Source organism: Centruroides sculpturatus, unplaced genomic scaffold (assembly GCF_000671375.1).
Source record: "Centruroides sculpturatus isolate CEXI.00-Female unplaced genomic scaffold, Cexi_2.0 scaffold65, whole genome shotgun sequence".
Classification (NCBI taxonomy): Eukaryota; Metazoa; Arthropoda; class Arachnida; order Scorpiones; family Buthidae; genus Centruroides; species Centruroides sculpturatus.
In genome coordinates, this window is record NW_019384327.1 from 1,253,842 (window position 1) to 1,268,292 (window position 14,451).

A 14,451-nucleotide genomic window follows, 5' to 3' on the forward strand; every position below is an offset into this window, starting at 1 on the left:
GCAGTTTGTGGCCATGATATTTCTATCTATCTTGCTGCTGCTGTTTCATTTCAACTTGACAATAATACTTTGGTTGATTTCATAATTTTTTTGCATAAAGAGAAATTTCATATGATGAGCAAGTTTTATGCTCAATTTCATTTATACATCAACTGTTTTCAAACTTGATGCTTTTCTATAGGCATCTTTTTGATGATTTTACAGATCCTGAAGTGTTACTTGTTGTTTGGCCAATGTTCAATTATTTTACTACATAATTCAAAATTGGCTGTGGAAACTTTTTATGGTTTCATACATGAAAATCTGGTTTACTGGAGCACTCATATTATTGTTATAAACTTGAGCTATCAAATTTTGACATTGTACCTCATTGGACTCACACATCATAAACACATTTGTCACGAGTAAGAGGAACGCATTCACATGTATTCACATGTAAATAAAAAATTCAAACATATCATATTCTGTAAGTTATAAATGATTGCATAATAGAGTGAATCTTTTATCTATGTTTAGAGACTTTTAATCACTTTGTATTTTATTTTCTTGTAATTATTTTAGATTCTAGCTAGTTATACATGTGTATCTTTTAACTAAAACTCTTGAACAAAGGTTATAATAAAATGTTAAATTCATCAGGACTGACAACACTGTGTCTTAAGGACAGACACAGAAACCTTTTTTGCATGAACAATCATGTATTTAGGCAATTGGATGGAGGTGACATGAGAGACAGCATGTTTTAAGGAAGTGCACTAAACACAATTTTAACAATAACAAATATCCATTTATTAACTATAAGCTATTTACAATTAGGCTAAACATAGGCTGTTTATAGTTGAAAGGTTGAACATTATGGTTATCCATTTATATATTTTATAAAGTTAATATTTTGTATTAAAGGCTTTGTACATAATATTAACTATCCTTGTGAGTTCTAGTCTTGAGAGAGAGAGTTTATGTAGATACCTGGTAAAGATCTGAGAATGCGCTACGTTGCTGATGTTGTATATGCATGTGGTGAAAAATGAGTCTAAAAAAGAGAAATGATAAGACAAAGGAAATTCTTTAATTTTTCACCAGTATTCAATAAATTTACAGGATTTTGTTTGGATTACGACAACTCCTTGAACAAAATGTCTACAATGTTAACTCGGACAGGAACGTTAACCCAAAATCTTGCGACAAAGGAACGGTTTATAAAAATATGCAGCATTACAAAATTAAGCACGAAAAACTTACAACTAATTATCTAGGAACTGCTTATTCTATAGGGAAGGATAGAAGGAGTATTTGATAGGATAGAACCGAATGTGAATGGGTACCCAACTTAGCTAATAGCCTTATGATTGAAGTTGTATCTTAGATCTCTCTGCTGGATGACATGAAGTCCGAAGATCATAGAGTTTGAACTTTTCCTTGTTCTCTTTGGGTTTCCTGATAAACTTCTGGAGGGGTTCTCATGTTAGTATACTTCTAGGGTTCTTCTCTCATGTCTGCTCTTAGACCTACTTGCTCTTTCTCTCTTCTTGGCGATGCAAGATCGACTTGATGATATCCACGAAATACATCCTCCCAGCTCAACATCTCCGCCAAGAGTGACCCCTCTATCTTTCTTTTAGTGCCTCCGGGCTAACCAATCCTTTTGTCTTTCAATCAGGTAGTTGCCACCCACAAAGAGAAGTTTCCAGAAGGGAGAGTACAAGAGAAAGAATGGGAAAATATATACAAATACGTTACAAAATTATGGCATATGACCACACTGATTAGGTCAAAGACTGGAGTTCACAACACGATGAATTGATGATTTGGAAGTTTGATGGATGGCTCTGGAAAGTCTTGGTATATTTGGCAAGATCTGGATTTCTTGCTATTTGGACTATTCAGACAACAGGAGGGTCATCAGAGGGAGGAACGTCACTTAAGTAGGAATCTTCTGTGTCGGTAAGGTATCCAAGCACTAGTGCAACTTTCCAGCATGGATGAATTTTCAGTGATGATGGACTCTTCTGTCACCATGAACTCACCATGTCATCATCAGACATTGCCTTTTATTTGGGATCCTCCCTCTTTCTTCCATTGCCCTTTTTTGGTAAACTAAATCTCCATGTCCAATAAGTTCCTGGTGACACATTTGATGTGTCACCTGTTATAATCATATTCTCAATGTTTTTTTTTCTTTTGAAAAATAATTTTTTTGTGAAGTCCAGGCTCTCATACTTATTTATTTGCTGCATTTTTAGATCTCAACTTAAGCTGTATCAAATAAATGAATTAAATAAACTCTGATTTAATTAAATTAGAATAAAACCTCAATTTAGAACCATCATTTGATCTCTCTTGAAATTGGCAGTAAATTGAATATGTGGTAAACTGAAGATCTCAAATAAATAAGAATTATTTGTAAGAATTAAAGTAACAAAGTTTACATTCAAAGTTTGATTTTGGAGTTTGAAAGTTGTATGATTTGTAATAATGATATTATTTACAGTGAAAAAAAACGCATTTAGTAATTTAAAGATTCTTCAGAGTTTGTAGGGATAATCTGTTCATAAGTATTCATTGGTGTTTTACGTGGGTGACAGTATAGTGAAGTTGATTATATATATAATCATATAATGTACAGAGATAAGTACAGCCTTTACAATTAAAAGAAATAATTTATATTTATTTTTATATCTAATTAGTTTCTACTCTAATAAATTCACCATAAAAAAATTTGAATTGAAATAACAGTATTTTCTTCTTTAGCTCCTGTTCCACCTAAACGTGATCCAAGAACAACCTTATCTGTAGGAAGAGTACGTGCTAGATCAATGGTTGCAGGACTGGCAGAAATTGGTAAGTATTTTTTTAAAGACCAGTAAATAACTGAATAGATATCTGATGTGTTAATAAGTAATTGTAATTTAAATTAAAGTATATATTACAAATGAATGAAGGCAGTTAATGTAAAGATGTATATACCAACTCCCTTGTCTCTCCTCAATCTCCTAGTTTACGTGAAGGAAGTTTGTAAATTGATAAAATGAAAGAGTACAATAATCGATAAAACATACACAGAAATCTAATGGAAGAGCTTTAAAAAAGATTTCCACTTTTATTCCAATCAGAAGGTCACATCTTATTTTAGAAAATAACTCCTAAGGCTGCATGATGTATTGTACTTTTCTTAAGTGCATATGTTTAGGCCACAGTATATATAAATTGTACTCAGATATCTTTATTGAAAAAGAGAATAGATGTTTTCTATTCTCTTTTTCAATAAAAAATCTATCCGAATATAATTTATTTTGCTGTCATGAATTTTATGATTTTTCTTGTTTTAGTCTTATGTATGTTAATTTATGTATTCCTTTTTATAATTTAGTATAATATATTTTCATTAAAGTATTTTTAATACTATTAAATTATAACAGTAATTTTATATAACTTTTCATAGAATTTAAACTAGAGTAAGACAGTATTTACTTATCATATAAATGAGATTTACATTTAAAAAATCCAATTCTAAATAACAGGACTGACTATAGCTGTTAGTTTCACATTTTAGAGTTTGTGTTTGTATCAGACAACTATCTGCCCATCTTAGATTTTGCTTATTAAGAATATTTTTGCATTACAATTATTATATTATAGTATTTCTTCATTTTTATGGTCAGATTTTTAAAATTGAAAATTCATATATTACCTGTAAAATATTTATTTTCTGACAAAAATGTCTGCATATTTAGAATTTAACTTGGAGAAATTTCAATATAAAATTCTGTTAATATAATTTTAATAGTAATTATTTGATAATTATCAGTGTTCAAATTTTATGCAAATTTCACTGCTGGCAAAATGATGTATTCTAAAAATTTGTTTTTAATTTATTTAAAAGTAATAATAATTGCTGTAACTATTTCAATTTTTCAAATTATTGTTTATACACAGTATGTACAGTACATATATATAAGCATTTGTTTTATTTTCAGAAGCTTTAGATCGAACTTTAAATGAATATGATTCTGAAGGCAGATCAACTAAAAGCAGTTCAATTGAAAGTATTCCAAATAAGCAAAGCAAAGTAACAGAGAGTGTAACTCCAAAAATTGCATCCATCCGTTCTCGACCGAGTTCTCGCCGTATCACAGCTGCTGAGTTGGAAGATTTTTTTTCTCGTCAGACTGGTGAACATCAGAAATATGCAACTATGTCACATATGTCCTGTAGAACTCCCAGAGTGTACGGTAGTGTTGCAGCTATGAAACGGTCTCGTGCATCTCGAAATAAATTAATTGATGCCTTTGGAAAGCTTCATAAAGAATATCATAGTACTCCAGATTTAAATACTGATGTTTATGAAACAGAAATCAATACTGATAAATCTAAAAAGACCAGTCAAAGTCAAGATGATATACAGTTCCTCTGTATGAAAAATAATAGGCATTCATGGGCATATCCACTTCATTCTTCATTGTCAGATCAACCAACAAATGATCGTGTAGATTATGATCAGTCTTATTATACAGATTCTTGGAAATCTATAGAAGAAGTTTATGATAAACTAAAAAGTGGAACATCTGTATTCAAAGAAGACAGTTCACAGATTTATGCACAAACTCTTCCTCTTACTAAAAGAGAAAAAGCTAGTCAACCAGCAAGGAGTAGTTGTCCACCTCCATCTCATCCCCCTCCACCACCTCCTATTGGACAAGTGATCAAAGTAGATGTATCACGTGCTTTAGGTGAATATGCAAATGTGCATGTAATTCGTGAGCACAAATCAACAGTAATGTCTAGTTTCCGGCCAGGTGACAGTGCCAAACTCTATGCCTCGCCTGAAGTTGTAATGAGTGTTGGTTATAAAAAGAAATCAATGGGTTTACGAAGTGAACTTTTACATCATAGAAGAATTGGAGGTGGCTCAAGTCTCAGGTCTCATTCTCTTCCACCAAAAATACCAACAAATAAAAATCCGTCTCAAAGCACTCCTTCAGAAACAGAAACAAGTGGTGATTCCAACATTCCCTGTTCAGCTTTTCGAATATCTAGCAGGCAAAGAGATTCAGTATCATCAGATAGTGGAAGTGTTTCTGATAAAGGAACGTTAAAGTCTCTCAAAGGAAAATCTACTATGAATAATTCCTATATGTCAAAGTTTGAAGTGGAAGAATCAGAAGTCAATAGTCCTCAACATTATGCACCACTAAGGTCAAAGCCTCATGAACCATTTATTCCAGAACCAGATTATGAAAGTAGTGATGATGATATTCCAACTTCTGTAGATAAAGGTTGTAATCTATCAACTTTTGGTAAAGGCGACACACTGCAAATCACAGCAGCTTCACAAGAACGAACTGAAGAAGAACAAAAACCAATTAGCCCTCATACAGAAGCCAAAAGAGCTATTCAAGAAGCCAGAGAAATTTTAAAATCCAGTCAGAAGTCATGTGATAAAATTAATACAGATACAGATCATAATGTTAAAGAATCTCAAAGTATATATCAATCAATACAAGATGAATGTAACATTAATTCTGAAAGAAATTCACCAAAAGTTCAATACAGGCATCCAGTTTCAGAAAAGTTAAAAGAGTTAAACAGAAATATGGAATCAGTTGAAGAGACTAAATCTCAAGATATAGAAATAGTATCAGGAACTGTACGAGAAAATATTCATGTTTTTGAAAAGAAAAGTGAAATGGCATCTAATTCTCCAAATCTTAAAAAAGGAGAAGGATTACGCATGGCAGTTACTGGATCACAAATGAACAAAATTTCTTCTGTAGAAAATCATGAAACTCGCTGTTTAAAAACTTCATTATCCTGTCCACATGATCTTTTCCATGACGATGCTGAAAAAGCAGATAATAGTTCTAGTGGTGTATCTTCAGATATAGAATCTCAATGTGATCCCAATCAAGTTATGGGAAAAGAACTCAAACAAGAATTGCCTTCAATGAAAATTACAGAACAAAGAAAACTATCACTTAATAAGGACCATATAGAATCTGAAATGCATCATTGGAACAGTAAAAATGTAATGTACAATAATCAGCTTTTACATTCAAATCTTCTGGAATGTTTATCAACAGAATCTCATGATAAAGTTGCAACTAAAAATGAAGAATGTGCCAAATTGAGTGAAAGTATTGAAGAAAGTCTTCAGTTAATTCGAGTTCAAGTAGATTCCCTTGCTCTAGCAGCTGTAAATGAAGTGGATGTTTTCACTGAGCTTGTTCCTCCTCCTCCTGAGTTTGCTGTTCCAGCAAATGAAAATCAAGTCTCAGATATTGTTTTGGAGACAATTGCACCACCACCGGAATTCTGTGATGAGTCGTCATCTAACAGAATTTCAAGTGCAAATTTAACTAGACTTTCTTCTTCTGCAAGTGATTCTTCAGGAAGATCAAGTTCTCCAGAAAATATTCCAATCAATTACACTTATGTAGACTATACCTATCCAACATCTACGACATCAAGAATAATCGGTTCACCACGACACGTAGCCAATGGGACAACTAATGTTATCAGCAGCCATCATACCATTCATAGGAATCAGAAAGAATACGAAGTTACTCGTTTAAAATCTGTAAAAAGAGAGTTTCGCCATAAACCTCTTCGAGAATGGAATAGTGTTGATGTATCAGATTGGCTAGATAGTCTCTTTTTACCAGAATATAAAATTAAATTCAGTGAAGCTGGAATTACGGGTGCAAAATTGGCTAACATGGACAATAATGATCTAATGGGATTGGGGGTGAAACAAGTCGGGCATCGTTTGAATATGGAAAGATCATTGAAAAGGTACCAGAAATGAATTGGCATAGAGAATTGTTATCTCACTTACAGATCATGTCACTGCCAGCAAATATGCAGCAAATGCAGTTCATGCTCTAATGCTGACTGTTACATAAGCAGCAATGTGCCTGTTTGAATCAAAGAAATATGAGTTCAAGGAATAATTGATTTTTCTCATAGAACTCTAAAATCACCCATCTCAATTTTACTCAGTCTCTGTGACACAAAGAATGTATAGTTACTGCCCATTGATCAACATAGATAGTTTCATCCTATAAAACATATTGTATCGTGTGCGTTCGGTATTGCTTGAGCAGTAGCTGTATAATATAAAAAGAGTACAAAAATCTTTGTACTTATTATCGGTTGTACAGATAAAAACTTCTTGGTAACTGTCATTGTGTTGTTGATGGACCAGTTATTTTTTAAAATGTAGAAAGTGCATATATATATAAATATATATATATATATATATAAACACATTATATATATATAACAACCATAGATATCTAATCTGATTGTTAATAAAGTGTCTAAAGATGAGTACAGTATCAAATAATAATTAATTGTAACATTTATAAAAATACAACTTTATTTCACTCTTAACATAAAAATAACTTATTCATTGGTCTTGAAGTGTGTGTCACTATGTGATTTTGAAATTATTATAACTTTGTCTTTTATTTTTTCTACGCTAATCAGTAAATTATTCCATATCTAATCATACTCTTTTATCAATTAAAAATACAGATTTAATTATGTAATATTCTTAATATCTACTAATTTGCTATTATTTCAAATGATTTATCAAACCACAATTATTTAATTTGAAAGTTGACCAAGAGATTTCTTTATTAAACTAATATGTACAGTACATTTCATGTTCATCAACACCTTTCATTAGTTGGTTTGTTTTTTCATATACATTTTTACTTTTAAAATTGTATTTCACATTCAATTCTAATTACTTACTGTCAGATTAGCAGCTATTATGAATATTATAGAATAAAAAAACAACAAAATGAAAAAGTAATAATACAGATTTAATTGTTAATTTTGTCTCCCATATTTATCAAATAAACATGGGAACAAAATACAAATGCTTGATTTTAGTTATATTTTAAATATGCCTGGGTTATTAAATAAGGTCAAGTTAACCCATCAATTTTGTGGGTATTATGTTGTGTTCACAAATTTTTCTTCAATTAAAAATCTTGATATAATAATAATTTTTTCTGATTTAATATTGCACATTGAGTGAAATTATGTATAGTTGCAAAGTAGTAGTCATACATATAATGCATTTAAGCTCTGTATACAAGGTAGAGCATTTTAATCAATCCAATGGAATAACTCAAAAAATACACATCCTACTAAAAAAATCATTGAACCAAAAATGTTAGCCCTATTCTGTAGCTCTCTTGAAGTATATTGGTTTTGTCATAGATTGTGCTCTAATCGGTAGAAAAGGGATCAACTTAATTTTCTTAAATGGGAACCCCCAGTTTTATTGCATATTCCGAATCTTCAAAAATAACTTATCTAAAACAATTTTTCAAAAGATACACTTACAGAAAGTTATGAGCGGTTGAAGTTTTATATGGCCTCCACACTACACATGAGTATCTATGGATGTCTGTGATATTCACTGAAAAGAAAGATGTTAAAAAATTCATTAGAAAGCTATTATTTGGTGAATCAAGATCAACTTTTCTTTATCACAAGCTTGATGGTTTTAATACTCTGGCATTAGTTTTGTATAAGTTCATTCTTTGAAAAAAAATCGTTTAATTATACTTTTTTCACTACATAACAGTCTTTTAATGATATTTTTTTTAGCAGTTTTCCTTCAATGAACTTCAGATATCTAGATTTATATGTGCATGGTGTGGCCCATAAAATTTCAAATGCCCATAACTTCTTAGTATATCTTTGGAAAAATCTTTTAAATAAAAGTTTAATTTCAATGAAGATTCAGTTTGCTCAATAAAAACGAGTTCCCATTTAAGAAAATGAAGTTGATCCCGTGCTTACCGACAGAAGTGCCATCTGTGANCTGGGTTAAAGAAATACATAGATCTGAATACAGAAATGAAAACTAAAGCAACTAATGATTTCAAAAAGGACTTTTTTAAACTAATGAACAACACTGTGTTTGGAAAGACAATGGAAAATATAAGAAATCGTGTTGACATAAGATTATGTTGTGACGCAAAAAAAGTAGAAAAATTAATCGCTAAGCCGAACTTTAAACATCAAACCATATTTACTGAAAACCTATGTGCTATTCACATGTATAAGAAAAAAAAATAGTCTTTAATAAACCCATCTATGTGGGAATGAGCATATTAGATCTTTCGAAGCATTTGATGTATGATTTTCACTATAATGTGATGAAACCTAAATACGGAGATAACATAAAATTGTTATATCAGGATACGGACAGTTATATATATGATATAAAAACAGATAATATTTATCAGGATATGAAGGGAATGATTGATTACTTTGATACATCCGATTATCCCGAGAATAATCAATATGGCATACCGAGAGTTAATAAGAAGGTGTTAGGTAAAATGAAGGATGAAAATAATGGAAAAATAATGAGAGAATTTGTTGGTTTAAGAGCAAAAATGTATGCCTTAAAAGTAGATCAGGTTTCAAAGAAATCAAAAGGAGTAAAGAAATGTGCTGTTAAAAATAGGATATCATTTGATGATTATAAAAACTGTTTGTATAATAAAACAGAACACTCCCGAACAATGAATCTAATTAGAAGCAAGAAACATGAACTTTATTAAATAGAAGTTAACAAGAAGGTGTTATCACCACATGATGATAAGAGATATATATTAGAGGATGGAATTAAGACATTAGCATTAGGTCATTATAAAATACAAAGAGATTGATTTTTTTTCTTATATAAATGGACTCTAGAATAAAGAGGGCTATCAATTGGGATGATTTTTCTAAACGAGAGAATTTAACAGAAGATTTAATAAGAGAATTAAAAGATGAAGTTAACTGGGATTTGATTTCTATATTTAAAAAGTTATCAGAACGTTTTATAAGAGAATTTAAAGATAAAGTTAATTGGGATTTGATTTCAATATTTCAAAAGTTATCGGAACGTTTTATAAGAGAATTTAAAGATACAGTTAATTGGGATTTAATATCTCATAATCAAAAATTGTCTGAATTTTTCATTAATGAATTTAAAGATAGAGTGAAATAGAAAAAATATCAGAACACCAAAGTCTCTCTGAAAATTTTANAGAGAATTTACCAGAAGATTTAATAAGAGAATAAGATGAAGTTAACTGGGATTTGATTTCAATATTTCAAAAGTTATCAGAACGTTTTATAAGAGGACTTATATCTCAAGTTAATTGGAATTCAATATTTCGTACACAAAAATTGTCTGAATTTTTTATTAATGAATTTAAAGATAGAGTTAACTGGAAAAAAATATCAGAACATCAAAGTCTCTCTGAAAATTTTATAAGACAACATGAAGATAAGGTTAATTGGAAACTCATCTCTACACATCAAAGATTATCTTCTGAATTTATTCAAGAATATAAAAATAAAGTGGATTGGGATGCTATATCTCGATTTCAAAATTTAGATAATGAGTTTATTAGAAAAAATGCTCTAAAATTAAATTTAAATTCACTTTTAAGATATCAAATCATATCGGAACAATTACTCGAAGACTTAGATCTGTTAAATGTATTAGACTGGAAAATAGTTGTTAAACATCAAGAATTATCCGAAGATTTTACATTTCCTGTAAGTTTGGTTCAATTTGCACAATTCCTTCATGGTGTTGCAATTTTCACAAACATGAGTGTATAAATATTAAGTTAAAATCAATTTATGATATAAATATGAATTTACCTTAAGGAAAATAAATAAAAATATTGAAATATTCAGACAACATTACACAAAAATAAAGGAAAAGATTTATAAGATAAAGATTACGTGTTTATTACAAAATTTTGCAAATGGATTAAAATGTAGAATTTGCACACACAAAATATATTTTACTAAAATATGAATCGATGGCAAATTGTCCTGCGTATTATTCGTGATTATTAGTTACAGTTTGAATTTTTCTTCCGAATCATCTGCTTTTAACAAAGGCAAAGAAGTTCCTTGTATTGCGTTTTCCTTCGAAAATCGAAACGGCACATTTTCGTTTTTCATTCGATTTAAATTCTTAAGACTACGAAAAGTAAAGTTTTTTTCTGATTCTTTTGTTGGGCGGGGAGGGAAATATTAGAAACTTTAAGGATGTCATTTTTGGGGGAATTGCCACATTGTAGATGAATTCCTTCATTGCAGAGTCTTCAATACTTGGATTCCGTTCTTTCTGTGTCTTAAAATCTTTTTTTCCCAAATGTCGAGTAAGAGATTGTAATATTTTAGTTTTTTGAGGTATTTTAGATAGACGGATGACGTTTTAGATGGGAAAATACGAAGAAACGAGCCAATTCATCTTCACTTTCTATGAGAAGTCGTCAAATCATTCAAAATTGATCTGAAAACAGCCACTCCAGTTTTTTCTACGTACAGTACTTCATCTGCTTCGTTTTTTCGTTTTGGCATAACATCGCGCAATGAAGATTGTGATTTATACATAACTTAGTCCCTTTATCGGGTTTTATATTCAGCATTTTCATTATTTCTCTTTCCGATCTCGGCGGGATGTCGATATTGTTTGGGATATGAAATCCTACTGTGTTAAGCGTGTCTTTAATTAACTGTTCCTTGATATCAATGTCGAGTTGAGTGTTAGAATGAAGACTCGGAGAGATGTTCACTTCTAAAAGCCACGGTTTTAAGTTATTATCCAACAGAATGTCGAAGCCGAACAATTCGTAATAACAATATCTGCTTTTGCTGAATACTTGGACCATCCTACCGATGACATCTTCTGAACTGATTATGGTTTTAATCACGATGTCCGTGATGGCCCATCATAGACGTTCCGTGTTGACCCGTTTACTTTTCAAGTACTGTACTCCCAGAATGATTGAAGTGACCAAATAGGTCCTTGGCATAACTTTTCGTTTTCGTTAGGCTTGTATGACGGACTATTGAGATTGATGCTGTAGTTAGTTAGGTGCATAAACTTTTCTTTGATATACTTTAAGTCACTACAATACTGCTTCGAAGCAAATCGTAATAATCCGTTGTCGAAGATATAAAGTCGGAGAGGATTGAAACTAGTAATCAAAACGTACAGTCTTAAATCGAATTTACTCCTATTGATAAGAAAAGGGCGTGATATTATACTTCTGAATCATGACGGGAGAGTCTGTGGGAACCTCAACCATTTGCATATAACATTAATATTAATTCCTCCGTATAAAGCTGGAGGTTTAACGATCCACATCTGATCAAGTGAGATTCTTCTTTCCAAACTCTTTGTAATTTTGCCAAATCCTGTGGCAAGATGTAAGTTTCTGGCATAAAAGAAAACACCATTTCTCCGTGAGTACTTTGCATCTTGGCTATATTTAACCACAAGCAATCTTTTCTGCCAAGATGATAGCTACCAGGAAAGTGGTTAACTTTTTGATTGATGCTAACACGTTTAAACTGTTCGAATTTAATATACGCGCTCCAACTCGCTATCCATTTAGCTGTATCTTGAGTTAAGCGAAAACCGGAACGACGGACGATGCTAGCGACTAATCCTGGAATGATAGGAGACAATTTCCATAATAATTTGTTTTGAATCTCCTTGGGTAAAGGCAAGATTTTTTCGGAGGATATTCCAAAATAAATTGTCGGAGGAACAAAAGAGAACATGCTTGGTCTTAAAGCTGGCACTCCTTTTGCCATCACTTTTGTCTCTTCTTCATTGAAAATGGATGCTTTCAGAGTTTTGGCATTTTTGTTGGAAGATACGTTCTTATTGTTGACGTTAAGCATAACAACCTTATTCTGTGATTTGTTACAGTTTTTTTTTTTTTTTTTTAATTTTTCTAAAACTGTGTGAGGTCGATGATTGAGGAGAGATTCTGTAGCTTTGAAGTTTATACGATTCGGTTCCAATCTTTTAAATATATTCTCGTTTAACCGAGCGATGGGGCGTTTAGAATGTTGACGTTTGATTTGATCTTGGAAGAAACTAGACATTTCTGAAAAGAAATAATCAATTATTATCTTATTGTGTATAATTAATTAAATAAAAGCAATTTAATCTTGATTAATTCAATATTTAATCTATTATACTAGAAGGATTCATTTAGTTTTTGTTTGAAGAATAATACTATTTCACTTTTTGTACAAAAATATTTAAAATCGTTTGTAATCGATTTAATGGTATTTGATACCACACACACAAAGTAATTTAACAAAGAGATTTGTTTGAACTGTATCTAGCTACAGAATCATGAAATATTGAAATAACGGAAACCAATCCATTGTCGAATGATGAGATAATCGAAATTTTATCAGGTGACATCACTACATATAATAAATTTCATCAAAAAACTCTTCTATATTTATCATCTAGCATCCTACTGATCAATAGTGGATGCTAATTCATGCTTTAGCATAAAATTACGCCGTTTCTATGAAATTCAAGAAGCATTCTAAGTTTATTCGAGTTACTTTTCTTACACGCCGCAACAGATGTGAGAACTATTTAATTATATTCCATTTTTTCATAAAGTCGATACTGAATCTTCACTCTTTTAGTCCGTTTGTGAAGATCTATTTTGCAAATCCGTCTCGAAATATGATCATTTATTATACGTAATGTGGATGGGAGCATCTATCTCCATTTCGTACAAAATGGAAATAGACGTCCCCGCCTGCATTTCATAATCTTAAGTTGCGTTGTTCAGTCAAATCCCATGTTTTCAATTAGCCGGTTGAATGAAATAAGATTGAAGTATCAATCAAATTTGTTCGATATTTCGTAAATAGTCAAAGACACAATCAGCAATGATCAATATTTTTCTTAAGTAATATTCTATACAGAAATATGAACTTACCTTCGATCTTACTTTTATGGAATAGCAACAAATTACAATTGGAATCAGTCAAAGCGTGGAACTCTCCTCTTACAAATCAAATCAATTAAAGCTCTGTTTACATTATTTTAACACGCAGTAAGTAATCTAGCTTCTTAATTGTTTCGTAAAAACAATTTTCTTCTTACGAAAAGGTATTTTCGATAACTTAGAGCCACCATGTCCAACCCGCGACTCTTTTAAAAACTGTATATATCTTGTATAAATTTTTATTACAACGAAATATCACATATATAGCTAAATACATTATATGATGTATAACACCTTATCACCTACCGTGTTTCCCCGAAAATAAGACATCCTCAGAAAATAAGACCTAGCACAGGTTTTGCTGAATTGCGAAATACAAGACCTCCCCCTGAAAGTAAGACCTAGCAAAGTTTTATTTTAGTCGTAACAGTCATCGACAGATGGTTGAAAGTGGCCGTTGGCTTTTTGAAAGTACAGCCACTGATTGGTCAGCAGACAATCACAACACACGGCATGATTTGCATAAGACTATGGCTTGGGAATCACAGATTTGCATAACGTTACGGCTGGTGATCGCTAATTGGTCGCCGGGAATCACGCCCCATACATTTGCATAGTGCTACGGTTCAGTAAGCACTAA

General features: G+C 31.3%; 2 protein-coding genes and 1 pseudogene across 5 annotated transcripts in view; 2 read left to right on the forward strand and 1 right to left on the reverse strand.

Annotated features, from left to right (window-relative positions):
• LOC111628509 overlaps positions 1-7,349 on the forward strand; it is a 125,517-nt gene extending 118,168 nt beyond the window's left edge. For 3 of the 4 annotated variants that reach the window (XM_023372315.1, XM_023372323.1, XM_023372333.1), the window contains 2 exons: positions 2,752-2,841; positions 3,978-7,348. In XM_023372315.1, coding sequence (XP_023228083.1) covers positions 2,752-2,841; positions 3,978-6,805 — 2,918 coding nt within the window. In that variant the 3' untranslated portion in view covers positions 6,806-7,348. Of the gene's footprint in view, positions 1-2,751; positions 2,842-3,977 lie in introns of all 4 variants that reach the window. The other variant, XM_023372338.1, reaches the window with a different exon arrangement.
• Positions 7,350-8,858: 1,509 nt separating this feature from the next.
• LOC111628124 lies at positions 8,859-9,767 on the forward strand. Its single transcript, XM_023371851.1, has one exon. It carries the CDS (start codon positions 9,126-9,128, stop codon positions 9,588-9,590), a length of 465 nt encoding a protein of 154 aa, XP_023227619.1. The 5' UTR covers positions 8,859-9,125; the 3' UTR covers positions 9,591-9,767.
• A 1,010-nt stretch (positions 9,768-10,777) lies between these two features.
• LOC111628541 lies at positions 10,778-14,146 on the reverse strand (annotated as a pseudogene).
• Positions 14,147-14,451: the final 305 nt, after the last annotated feature.